Source organism: Pinus tabuliformis, chromosome 4_1, assembly GCF_031772625.1.
Source record: "Pinus tabuliformis cultivar Carrire ecotype Pingquan chromosome 4_1, CPIR1, whole genome shotgun sequence".
NCBI lineage: Eukaryota > Viridiplantae > Streptophyta > Pinopsida > Pinales > Pinaceae > Pinus > Pinus tabuliformis.
Window position 1 is genome coordinate 283,884,865 of NC_142303.1, and position 14,164 is coordinate 283,899,028.

The following is a 14,164-nucleotide window of genomic DNA, read 5'->3' on the forward strand; positions in this document are numbered from 1 at the left end:
CAATATTAAACTTAATATAATATTAAATTTGTTATATTATAATATATAATATATATTAATATATCATGATATATATTAACTCTAGTTATATATGGAGGGAAGAACAAAGACATACAGTGGAGGAGATACAATGAAGGAGAGGGAAGAGGAGGAATGAAGAGAGAGAGAAAGAGAGGAGTGAGAGAGGGAGGGAAGGGTGAGAGAGAGAGAGAGGGAGACAAAAAGATGGAGGGGGGAGAGAGAGGGAGAGAAGGGGGAAAGAGATAGTGACAAGGTTGGAGGGGGGAGAGAGAGAGAGATGGGGGGAGACAGAGGGAAGTAGGAGAGAAAAGAGAGAGGGAAAGGGCCATAAATAACACTTGAGAGAGAGGAGAAGAGAGCGAGGGATAAATCAATGGAATTGGAGGGAGATAGAGGGAGTGAAGAAGAAATACGTAGAGAGAGAAAAGTGAAGAGAGAGAGGGAGAGAGGAAGTGACAAGGGAGAGATGGAGATAGAGTGTGTATTTTTTTGGGTGAAATAGAGAGACAAATAAGGAGATATGGAAGGAACGGGGAGAAAAAGGGAGAGGAGAGAGGGAGGGAGATAGTGAGAGAGTTGGAGGGAAAAGAGAGAGGGGGAGGGGTGGGGCAGGGTGGAGATAGAGTGAGGTGGGAGGGAGTGATAAGGAAGAGAGAAAGAGGGAGAGAGGAGAGTAGGAGGGAAGAGAAATAGAAGGGGGAGAGAGGGAGAGGGAGGGAGAGGTTGATAAATATGGATAAAGAGTGTGTATGCTTTGGGGGTGATATAGAGAGACAGAGGAGAGGCAAAGGAAGATAGAGATATAGTGGGAGGTGAAGACAAGGAAGAAGAGATAGATATAGGGAGGGAGGGAGGATGAGATAGATGTATATGGAGAGAGAGTATTTGTGTGTGGGGGTGCGGGGGGGGTGTGTGGGTTGAGATAGTGAGACAAAGAAGGAGAGATGGAGGGATATATATATATATATATATATATATATATATATATATCGAGGGCGAGAGAGGAAAGAAGATTTCTTGCACAAGATGCATTGATTTTAGTGTAGATGATTATTTATAATCCTATTTGATTGCTTGCACTAGATGTATTGATTTCATCGTAGATGTTGATTTCTAATTATATTTGATCATTTGCACTAGATGCATTAATTTGCGTGAATATATTTATTTATAATCCTATTTGATTGCTTGTTCTAGATGCATTGATTTTAGTGTAGATTGTGTTTTCTAATCCTATTTGATTTCTTGCAGTAGATACATTGATTTCAGCATAGATGTTGATTTCGCATTGATTTTAGCATAGATGTTGATTTCTAATTAAATTTGATTTCTTGCACTAGATGAATTGATTTCAGTGTAGATGTTGATTTATAATCTTATTTTACTGCTTTCATTAGACACATTAATTTCAATGCAGATTTTGTTTGCTAATCCTATTTGTTTTCTCAAATTAGATGGACTGGATGTTGTTAATCTTGATACTGTAAATTATTAAAAATATTTAGATGATATGGGTGGGAGAGAGAGGGAGAGAATATTTCTTGCACTTGCATTGATTTAAGTGTAGGTGCTTTTTCCTTCGAATTCTATTTAGTTGCTTCCACTAGATGCATTGATTTCAGTGTAGACGTTGATTTCTAATCCAATTTGATTGTTTGCATTAGATGCAATTATTTTAGTGTAGATTTGGCTTTCTAGTCCTATTTGATTTCTTTCACTGGATGAATTGATTTCTGTGTAGATGTTGATTTCTAATCTCATTTAATTGCTTGCATTAGATGCAATGATTTCAGTGTAGATATTATTTTCTAATCTTATTTGATTACTTGTATTAGATGCATTAGATTGCTTGCATTAGATGCATTGATTTGAGTGTAGATGTTGTTTTCTAATCTTTCTTGATTACTTGTAGTAGATACATTAGACGTTTTTAATCTTGACGTTGTAATTATTAAGAAAAAATATTTTCAAGATATATGTTGTTAATATTGACGTTGTAATTATTAAGGAAAAATATTTTTAAGATATATTTAATAATACCTAAAAGGACACTATTAAGAATTACTTAGCTGTCGAAAGTTGCGATACCTAGAATTAAAATTAAATTGATATGCATAATCAATCCTCCTGCAATGTGAAAATTAATCCTTGACAAGATCATCCCCCTTCTACATCACCAACTAATTACTAATAGAAAATTACATATATGAAAAATATATTCAAAATTATTAATAGATAATTACATAGAATAATGTATTCATAATATTTATAAGAGGAATATATATATATATATATATATGAATAATGTATTCATAATATTTATAAGAGGAATATATATATATATATATATATATATATATATATTCAAAAAAAATCAAAATATTCTTGAAAGAGATGTGATGAATGTTTGGAGAAACAAATAATGTAAAGATTTTATAGTTCTAGCCACTCATTGAAAAAAAAATGAAAAATACATTATTTCTTGACTTTGTTGAATAAAATATATATAAAAAAACCATCAAAATATTCTTGAAGGAAATAAATTATTTCAAACATTAGCAAAGAAAAAAATTATTTCAAGAGTAATATTGCCATAATAAATTATTAAAACTACTCTTCAAGATATATTTAGTAATACCTGGAGGGACACTATTGAGAATTAATTAGTTGTCATAAGTTGTGATACCTAAAATTAAATGAATTAGATGTGCAATATCAATCCTCTCTAAACTATTGACAAGATTGTCTCCATTTACTAATAAGCAATTACATACACATTATCATCCAAATCCAAACACATAAACACACACACCATTCCAAGCATCTAAACACAAATGTACAATGATTCAAGGCAAGCAACACAGACTAAATTAAAGAAGAGAATTATATGGTCATGCAAAGGTAAGGAAACATAATGTGAATTTTGAGTTTAATCTCAAACATATACATAATAATAATATTCTAAAAATGTAATATTGTTGCCCTCAAATGAAACTAGCTTAGGTCCATCTAACACTAGATCTATCATGAGCCAAAAAAGATCAAATCCCTCAAGTTGCAAACTTTAACGGCAAACCTTAATTTACACCTCCAAAAATTTGAGCCTCTCAACCCATGATAAATCTAATGTTAAATAAACCTAAACTAACTGGTTATATAAATTCATACTTCATTAATAACACGATACGTCACATTAACATAGTATAACGATTGAAAAGATAACAACCGGTGAACCTAAACCATGGATGGAAATGTTCGGATTATAAAATTTTGAAATTATCCTCTCTGACTAAATGTGTCCGAGTTTTTCATTTCTTTCAAATAATTATATGCGTCTGGACATCTCCTCTCAATTTGAAATTAATCTGACCCTTGCCCACCCAAATAGTTTTTCCAGATTCCTAAACGTGGCATCAAAGTAAAGAATGTTATCACATCAATATTATACAACAAAGTTTAAGAAAAAGTATCGTAATATGCATGATATGAAATTCAAAATGCCAACAAAGGTACTTGTCATGCTCATCACTGTCTCTGTTTTTGTTGGGAATAATGCACTATGCGATAAGACAGTAAATCCTCATTAATCATTAAGGGGGAGTGTTGTGAATAATGCTTAATTTTTTATGTAAATTGCTGACAAATTAGTCAGTAGATTTTGTGTTCTCTCTGCAAAATTAAGGTAGCAAATTGTTAGGGTAGTTAGTGCTGGAAATTAGTTGTAGTGTTAGTGAATTTGTTTTAGAGATGATTGAGAATCACTTTAGAAATATTTTTACTATATAAGAATGTAGTTAATGGTTTAATCACTATATGAAATTTACAACAGTTTTTAGCTTAACTGTGTTTTATTTGTTTAATTTTGTTTATACGTATTTTTCTTCATAGTTATGTTGGATTATCAGTTGGCTTAAAGAAGCCATTTCATATTCTACTTTTTAGCTTAAATGTGTTTTATTTGTTTAATTTTTTTTATATGTATTTTTCTTCATAGTTATGTTGGTTTATCAGCTGGCTTAAAGAAGCCATTTCATATTCTACAAGTGGTATCAAAGCAGGTAAAATTGTTTTGGGTTAAATTTTTATTGTTGGAATTTCACCAAAGTTAATCATGTCGAATTCTAACCAGATGCCAGTTCCAGAATTTGATGGGAATGATTATGATTATTGTTGCATTAAGATGCTAACCTTTTTTATTGGAAAAGATTTGTGGGAGACTGTTGAATCAGGATATGAGGAGCCAACTGATTGGAATGCCCTTACATCCAATGAAATAAAAACAAGAAAAGAAGCAAGCAAGAAGAATGCTCAAGCTTTGTTTCACATTCAGATAGCTCTTGATAAGATCTTATTTCCAAGAATATCAAGAGCAAAAACTGCCAAATATGCCTGGGAAACTCTACAAGAAGGTTACCTAGGTAGTGATCAAGTTAACGTGGTCAAGCTTTAGACATTGAAGCAAGAGTTCGGGAATTTGAAGATGCAAGAAGCTAAAAGTGTGAGTGACTATTGTGTGAGTCAAAGATGTGGTCAGTAAAATGGCTACACTTGGAGAAACTGTAAGTAATGAAGTTTTAATTAAAAAAGTATTGAGATCTTTAACACATAGATGGAATCATGTTGCCATAATCATGGAAGAATGTAAGGATTTGACAAAGCTACAATTTGATCAATTGGTTGGATCTTTGATGTATCATGAAGAAAGATTGAATGACACTTTTGAAGGTGTAGAGAAAGCTTTTTCCTCTAAATTACAAATTACAAAGAATGAAGATGCAAGTAGCAATAGTGCCAAAATCAATCAAGGTCAAGGTAAATGGCAAAGCCAAAATTCTTCAAGAGGTAGAGGAAGAGGTGGTTCAAGTGGAAGAGGTAGTTTCAGAGGAAGAGGTAGAGGTAGATTTGATAAGAGAAATGTTCAATGTTACTATTGTAACAGGTATGGCCACTTTGAAAGAGAATGCAGATTGAAAGAAGGTAAAAATGCTAATTATGCTCAAGAAAGTGGTGAGTGTCCTCCAGATCACTTATTTTTATCTTATGCCAAAGGCGAAAATACTAGTAAATATGTCTGGTACCTAGATTATGGATGTTGTAACCATATGAAAGGGAATGAGAAATTGCTTTCAGCAAAGGATGGAAGTTTCAAATCCAAGATCCAACTTGGTGATGATAAATCATTTGAGGTTGCTGCCAAAGGAGCTATGGCGGTCCAAACAAAAGAAGGTATAAAGAATATTCATGAAATTTATTGTTCTCCACAATTGAAGAATTATTTGTTGAGCATTGGGTAGCTATGTGAGAAAAATTATAAATTAGTCTTTGAAAATAAGACATGTACTATCTATGTTAAGAATAAGGGAAATAGGGTGATCACTCTTGTGCCTATGACAAGAAATAGGATGTTCCCCTTGAGGTTTGATGAACATAACAACATCTTGCAAATATGGCTTATGAGGATTCAAGTTCGTTATGGCATCTCAGGTATGGGAATTTAAATTTTCACAGTTTGATGTTTCTAAACTCACATGCATTAGTTTCTGGTTTGCCCAAGGTAGAAAAGCATAAGGAGGTTTGTTAAGGATGTGCTAAAAAAAAGCATACAAGGAAAAGGTTTCCAAAGGGAACTGCCTGGAGGGCTCATCGTCCACTTCAACTTGTTCATTCAAACATATGTGGTCCTATGCAGACTAAGAGTTTGGGTAAGTTATCATATTTCATCACTTTTATTGATGATTACTCACGAAATTGTTAGGTATATTTTTTGAAGGCCAAAAGTGAAGCCCTGGATACATTCAAGAAGTTCAAAGCCCTTGTAGAAAATGAGAAAGGGTGCAATATCAAATGTTTCCAAACTGACCATGGAGGAGAATTCTGCTCAAAATCTTTCCAGAGTTATTGTAATATGAATGGCATTAGGAGGCAACATACTACATCATACACACCCTAATAGAATGGCATAGCTGAAAGAAAGAATCATATTGTGGTTGAAATGGCAAGATGCATGTTACAAACTAAGGGGTTGAGTAATTCTTATTGGGGAGATGCAGTTGCTACAGTAGTGCACATCCTCAACTGTAGCCCCACAAGTGCACTGCAGAAGATGACTCCTTGTGAAGCTTTGTATGGAAAAAGGCCTAATGTTAATCATTTCAAAGTTTTTTGTTGTTTGGCTTATGTGCATGTACCTAATCAGAATAGAAAAAAGTTAGATGCAAAGAGTGAGCTATGTATTTTTATTGGGTATAGTTTGACAAACAAGGCTTATAAATTGTATAATCCTCTAACTAACAAGCTTATTGTCTCAAGTGATGTAATTTTTGATGAAGGGGGAGTTTATGGTTATCAAAAAGGCCATGTTGAGAAGACAAAATCTGTTTTGAATGATGATATAATTGTTGATAATGATCATGAGCAACCAACTAATGTTTCTGTAACTAGTGGGTTAACTCCACCAAGTAGCCCTTCATCAATTTCTTCAACATCAAGTTCAATTCCAACTTCTTCTCCAAGTTCTACATGGAAGGTAAGAAAATTGAGCGATATTTATCAGAGGAGTGCAAATCAAGCACATGAAGAAAGCCCAATAGGTGAGATAGTCAATTTTGCCAAGCACATGAAGAAAGCCCAATAGGTGAGATAGTCAATTTTGTTTTATTAGCAAAGGCTGATTTTGAACCATCATGTTTTGAAGATGCATGTACTAATGAGGTTTGGATGCAAGCCATGCAAGAAGAGATAGGTTCCATTTAAATAAATGACACTTGGAAGTTGACAGAGCTTCCACATGACAAGAAAAAGATAGGAACCAAATGGGTCTATAAGACTAGATTTAACAGTGATGGGAGTGTTAAAGACACAAAGAAAGATTAGTTGCTAAAGGATTCACACAGAAGTATGGAATTGATTATGAAGAGACATTTGCACAAGTAGCAAGACAAGAGACCATTAGAATGTTGATTTTATTAGCAGCTCAGAAAAAAGTGGAGCATTCATCATATGGATGTGAAAAGTGCCTTCTTGAATGGGTACTTAGGAGAGGAATTATATGTGGAGTAGCCACAAGGTTTTGAAGTGGAAGGAAAGGAGAATAATGTCTACAAGATAAAGAAGGCTTTGTATGGTTTCAAGCAAGCACTAAGAGCATGGTATGCTAGGATTGATGGATACTTTCAGGAAAATGGCTTCCAAAGTAGTAAGAGTGATCCTACCCTTTACTACAAACAAGAAGGTATTGATATTCTAATCATAAGTTTGTATGTAGATAATCTATTGTATATGGGTAGTAGTTCTAAGATGAATACATTTTGGATGAAAGATCTACGCATCATGAAATATTTTCTAGGAATGGAGGTTTATCAAAGTAAGGATGAGATTTCATTTGTCAAACAAAGAATGCACAGGATAAATTGGATATGCTTGATTGTAATCCATCCCCTACTCCAAGTGCTCATGGAGAGGTGTTATGTAGAGATGATGGTGCTAATTTAGTTGATGAGAAAACTTATTGTGGGGAACGTGATATTTCTAACCCACACAAGGGGGAGTGTTGGGAATAATGCTTAATTTGTTATGTAAATAGCTGACAAGCGGAGTTTGTGTTTTCTCGAAATTAGGGCAGAAAATTGTTAGGGTGGTTAGTGCTGAAAATTAGTTGTAGTGTGAGTAGATTTGTTTCAGAGTTGATTGATAATCATTTTAGTAATAATTTTACTATATAAGAATGTAGTTAATGGTTTAATCAATATATGAGATTTATAGCTGTTTTTAACTTAACTGTGTTTTATTTGTTTAATTTTTTTTATATGTATTTTTCTTCATAATTATGTTAGCTTATTAGCTGGCTTAAAGAAACCATTTCATATTCTACAATTTTCCTCTAAACTGTCTCTGTTTTGGGTAAATAATTAAATTGTATATGCTTGTCACATGTGCTGAATCTGGTAGAAATAATATTGGAAAACGTTCTAATCTGATTGGAGAATATTTGCCAACTGCAGATTAATTTGTTCAATCCGTATTATTACTTATTTGCACAACCGGTGATCCTTTACATGTACGCATAAAACAACTCAAACTATCTCTATAGCAACGTAATTGACTTGTATCAGGCCTGGAATTTGACCGAAATTATTGCAAACGAATGTTTTTACTTATTTCCACAAGCCAGTCATCCTTAGATGGACGCATAAAACAACTCAATTTTTCTGAATTGAAACTTAATAGATTTGGATCAAGTGTCCATTGAGTTTAGATTAATTGGTTGGAAGGAATATTTCTGGTCTTTTATCGTCAGATTCAATTTTAGGAAGTTGATAAGTTGATGTTATAGAATAGAATAATTTTGGTGCATTCTTAATTAAGTTTCTCTGGAATATTAGTAATATTTCTTTTGCTTTTTTGTTGAGAGGGAAGTTGACTTTTTTTTCTAGATGGTACCTGATACCTAAAATTTTTAGCACCAAGAGTTGGTTTAATTGGTGTAGATCCCAGGGCAGTACCCAATCTCCAAAATTTTTAGCCCCAGTGATTAGTTCAATTGGTGTAGAGTCACCTGTGAAGTTCTTTGATATTATTGCTTATCACAGTTCTTTGATATTATTGCTAGTTATTGCCCATCACAAGTTTGACTCTCTTCAATTCTCTTGGGGGAGGCCCTAAAGGCTAGCTTATTACCAACAACCTCTCTGACTTTCTTACCACTTACCCAATGCCCAAATTTTTTATCCTCAAAAGTTAATTCAATTGGTGTAATATCAGATTGAAGTTCCTTGATATTGTTTCTAGTTGATTATGATTTTGATTCTCTTTGAATGCCTTGAGGCCAGATCCCCTAATACTCCCAAATCCCAAATTTCCTTTGCTTTCATTCCAAGTAAAACAAATAAATTTGAATTATAGAGAAATACCCCATAATTTCGAGTGTTTTGATTCCAAGTAAAATCTGATTTGGATCATGGAAAAATACCTCATAATTTCTGCTGTTTTCATTCCAAATAAAATCTGATTTAGATCATAAGAAAGTACCCCTCATTTCCGGTGTTTTCATTCCAAGTAAATTGAAAGTACCCCTCATTTCCGGTGTTTTCATTCCAAGTAAAAATAATAAATTTGGATCAGACATGAAATTTGACATTATATTTTTTTCTGCATTTTAAATAGGGTTTCACCATCAATGACCCATCAAATTTTGAAACATCAAATAAGAAGTAAAAAAATTAAAATAGTGGATTGGATGTGTAAGTATTTAAGTCGTCTTATTCTAATGAGTGATTAGGAAAAATAAAAGAATTTGTTTAACTACAATACATATATCTTGCGACTATTCTTAAATGGATAAGCTGGAAATGACATTCTCAGAGAGACAAATATATATATATAGAGGGGATAGACAAGACAACACCAAGTGAGTGGCACCCATAACCACACTTCACCCAGCAAAACACCGAACAAGACACAACGTTTACCTCAAGAACACAGCTAGCAACAACGCTCTGTGAACCCGGAGTCCGCAGTTCAACAAACTCCCGGGAATCGAATCCATGCTCGATCTCTTTATGCAAACTTCATGAGATATTGTGATTAGATTTTTCTTCTAACTACGTGTAACCCTACCTCACACTCGCGGATCACGAAAACGTAAAACTACGGGCGTGAAAAACAAATCACCGTCATCAAATTTGCATCTGATAGGCAGCAATAATTTGAAATTACAGGATTGATTTGGTTATACAACAGAAGCCAAGCACGTGTCTTTTAATCAGTTTACCATGGCAGATTACACAATAATTGGCGTGTTTACTGGCATAGATTTACCGTCTGCGAACGATATTTATGGATATTTCCGATGGTTGAGTCTCCTAGTCATCCAAAATTGGAGCAGGATGACCTTCAGCGTTTTTAATGGCCTTCAGAATTTTTGCCTTCATGTTGGGTTATTGGAGACGGGTGGTGCTGCTGTTGGCCTGCATATGATTGCAATTTTCCTGAGTCCAGCGAAAGGGATTGTACGGGATTTCTGAGACCATGTATATCATCTGCACTGAATCCATGTCCATTTCCACCACCCATCTCGATATCCTCCGCAAATTTAAAGCCCTCGGTCTTTCGATCTTCTTCTCTGATTCCTTCTCCCCTGGGATTCCCTTTTCTGTAAATCATGTACAGAAGAAGCTGTGCAGCGCCAAGGCCGAAGCCGATACCATTCGGGATCTGTACATTGCAAAGTCAGATTTGTTTGAATCATATGCATTTTATGTGAATCTACTTTCAATGGAAAACATGGAACACTAACCCCAACGAATATATCATGCTTCAACACTGCCCAGACTGCCCAAACTCCTCCGTTGAGAAACAGGAAGAATGACAGGAAAAACGGCATGAATTCCACGCTTTTCGTTACTATGACCTTTCTCTGTTACCACACACATGCAGGAGGGCTACAACATTAAACTGTAAAATTCAAAATTACACTTATTTTGCTTGAATTATTGCCAATATAAAGGACCAGGAAAGATTCAAGGCCCAGCCAAAGTCTCAGCCAAGTCGGTAGTTTTGTTTTTTGTCCTAGGTTTGTTTTCTTAGCCTGAGTGTGGAAAAATAAGCTTACCATAATTGCCAATGGGGAACCGTACATGGTTAATGTTAAGCAGACGCATAGGAGCCCTATGACAGTTATCCTCGCATGATGACTAAGTGCCAAGAAAGTCAGCAAAAACACCGCAGTAAAGAATACTACATCCACAAGCAGCACCAACATAATAATCTTGAGCTGCAAAACAATAACAGAATAATCTTGATATCAGAATTTCATACTAAGGTGAATGTGAAATAAGTCAAATGCACATATAAGTTCATTTTGTTTGCAGAATAAATAAATTAATTTTGAAGTATATCAAATTAGCATAAGATTTCTGGTTGGTAGGAAATAAACAATTTAATTTGAAAGTATATTAAATTGATGAATAAGATTTTTTAGTGTATGAAATAAAATATTTATTTCAGAATAATTATTTAATTATTAAAATTTATAAAAGTATATATATTTTAATTTTTTTAAATTTAAATTTATAAAAGTGATCACAATTCTATCAAAAAAAACATGATAATACAGGTCTTGGCCGCAGTGGTATTAATCATTAAATTATATAAAAAATTAATCTTTAGATTTAGGTTTATAAAAGTGATCACAATTCTATCAAAAGACATGATAATACAGGTCTTGGCCCCAGTGGTAAGATGAAGCTGGTCAAAAAGACACTTATATTAGACTTATATAATCCAATCTGATTTCCAATTATCTAAGTGCCACTAAGTTCTGGTTAATAGTTGTGGACAGGCAAATTAAACAATCAACATAAAGCTTGTAAAAAAGTTGCTTACCTTAACTTCCTTACGGGCGTAAATTATAAAGAGAATCACATAAACGGCCTCCAATACAGCGCCTGCCCCATTAATCGTAGAGATCAACAGTCCTCCCGACTTGATTAATCCATAATATGTCCACAGTGAAGTGCTCAACAGCGTGCAGATGTAAGGAAGAGATTTGAAGTCCTCTGTGGATTTCTTCTTCATTATTCGCCAAAATGTCTTCCTGTGAATCAAAACCAAACCTAATCAACAATAGTCACAAAATTGACAATGCTCCTTTAGAAACTCAAATGTGTGTAGCTATTCAAAACATTTGAGAGCTTACGCTGGCGAGATGAAAACGAGTAGCGATATGACATTTCCTGTAGCATTTTGCCCAAACATCGAATAAATCAGAAATATCACATCGCAGTCTAATTTCTCAAAACCCCACATAAAATCTGAATGTATCAATAGTTTAGATGAATAAGCAATAATTCAAATACAGTAAATGCAACTGTGATATGATGTATATACTGACCTACAACACCGAGAATGAAGCTCACATCCGCCATCTCCAGTATGTGCTCAGAACCAATGCAATCCTTTTCCTCTAGTCGCGTGAAGTTTTCCTCTTCTCGTGAAGGATGCGAGAACTAATGATATGGATTTGCATTCTGAAGGTTTAAAAGACACACAAGACCTGCAGGTAGAGTCCAACTAAACAATTGCGGCCATAGAGTGAGGGCCACGTAAAAGTTGGCAGTACGTATAGTCAGGTGTATGACATCACAGCAGAGATAGCCCGCAGCTTATATAAAACGCTATAGGTGGCCCATTCAGATGCCCGGAAAAGGAACGAAATTGTGGAGATTTTTAATTATTATATGTTTTTGGAGTTTTTATTAGAATTTGGTAAATTTTATTTTGGTCGAATGCTAATTTTTGTTATTTATTTAAAATAGATTTTTGACTCTATATGAATTAAGCTAGGAACACTTTATTATATGCACTTTACAATTCAAATTTAGTGATTCTAACCCATCCATAACTCAACTATGAATAAATTAAATTAGTCTAATCTAATAAACTCTAACTTGTGATTTGAACAAATCTTTAACTATTAAACTAACATTTTTATCTGGATTGCCCATTCCCCAAATATTCAGAAATAGGAGAGACCTAATTCCCCAAATTCAACCATCAGAAGGACATAGAGGCTGTCAATACCATGTCCCACATTACCAAATAATCAGAAAATACGCAATCGAGATAAGCTGAAGGCAATTAAACTCGGCCTAAAACGGAATCCGATCGTTTCTTATTCCAGTAGTTGGGATAAATGGCACACAGATAGCTTCTTATCTTAATTGATTTTTGAGAAGAGAATTAGATTTGAATTTGATAGTAATAATCCAAACTCTAAGATTATGCAGTTTCAGTAAACTAATATAACATCTCTTTATAGACCCGAAGTTATTAAAACGAGGAAAGTTATTTGAGAACTTTATATGCAACTCTTCATCAAAAATACCTTCATTCCATTGTCGCTATGGAGTTTGTGAGGTTCGGAAGCTCGGATCAGTCACAGTCAGGAATAATGGTGTGGTCCATTTTGCCATTGTCTTATTTGAGCAGAGTTATCCTATTAGACTGCCCTTTTCGATTCGATCCTTTACTTGATGATCAACAAGTCTAGGGAATTTAAAATACTTTCTTTGCTGCGACTTTCACAGATAAGAAGAGCATCTTGTGCAGTGCATGCTTGAACCTTGATGACACGTTTGGTGATTGAATTCTATTATATCTTCATTCATTCATATAATGAGATATAGTGGAATATTTGTCATTTTGTCTTTGATTTGATTTTACGGGCAGTGGCTAAATGCGTGTACAAAATCTGGGTGACATGTATACGTAACCTGGACTCTGGTGCCGTTCAATGACTTTCTTAAATGCTGCACAGAACCCACCGAAATTCTCGTGATCCTCGTCGACCCTCATTAAAATCCTCACAAAAAACCAAAATTATAAACTTTTCCTCATGGACCTTAATTAAAGTCATACAACCTTCCTCATAGAACTACCTCGTCAAGCAGCATTAGAAATGTTGATTCACTTACTGAATTGGTTCATTCATTTACGATTGATAAACTATTTTTTAGAACAGTGGAAAATATGTTAATATTTAATAAAAATGAGACCGAAGAATAAAAGTTAATGTCATTTCCATCGCCGAATGTTCATGGATGTTAATGCCACTTACGTTGCCAGATGTTCAAGCACTAATGAGAGTCGTGGAAGAGATCACATCTTAAGAAAGGAAGGTCATATTTACCGTATCTTAAAAAAAGGTGGTGGCATCTTAAAAATTGGTGGTCATATTTCAAAAAGCGAGGTCAATGTCATCTTTAGTTTTAATGGTTCATTCACTTATATTCCATGAAAGTAGTGGATGACACCATAAATAAATGGTGGTCAAATTTCCAAAAGCGAGGTCAATGTCATCTTTAGTTTTAATGGTTCATTCACTTATGTTCCATGAAAGTAGTGGATGACACCATAAATTAATTTAAAAAGAAAATAAACATTTTTATATCTAAGTGAATGTCATTCCATCATAAATTAATTTAAAAAGAAAATAAACATTTTTATATCTAAGTGAATGTCATTCCATCATCACTAGCATGAACTTGAATTCATGTTTTTAATAACGCACAAGTCACACATTCAAAATCGTTTGAAGTGTACATTTTATCAATTAAGGAAACGAAAATCATATTTTATAAGTTTA

The 14,164-nt window shown here is 33.9% G+C and overlaps 1 protein-coding gene across 1 annotated transcript; it reads right to left on the minus strand.

The window, feature by feature from the left end:
- Window positions 1–9,839: 9,839 nt before the first annotated feature.
- Window positions 9,840–12,301, minus strand: LOC149175371 (bidirectional sugar transporter SWEET17-like). The gene is made up of 6 exons (XM_089419628.1): window positions 11,912–12,301; window positions 11,717–11,753; window positions 11,404–11,614; window positions 10,631–10,792; window positions 10,316–10,435; window positions 9,840–10,233 (listed from the first exon to the last, which is right to left on the minus strand). The coding sequence occupies exons 1-6, from the start codon at window positions 11,943–11,945 to the stop codon at window positions 9,922–9,924; spliced, it is 876 nt and encodes a 291-aa protein (XP_089275754.1). The 5' UTR covers window positions 11,946–12,301; the 3' UTR covers window positions 9,840–9,921.
- Between the last annotated feature and the right edge of the window lie 1,863 nt (window positions 12,302–14,164).

Excerpts from the sequence above, each read along its gene's own strand:
- LOC149175371 (XM_089419628.1), bottom strand. The coding sequence starts at position 11,945 with ATGGCGGATGTGAGCTTCATTCTCGGTGTTGTAG. Across the intron at positions 11,615-11,716 it reads CTCGTTTTCATCTCGCCAGC|GAAGACATTTTGGCGAATAA; the intron begins GTAAGCTCTCAA and ends TTTGATTCACAG. Across the intron at positions 10,436-10,630 it reads GTTCCCCATTGGCAATTATG|AGAAAGGTCATAGTAACGAA; the intron begins GTAAGCTTATTT and ends GTGTGGTAACAG.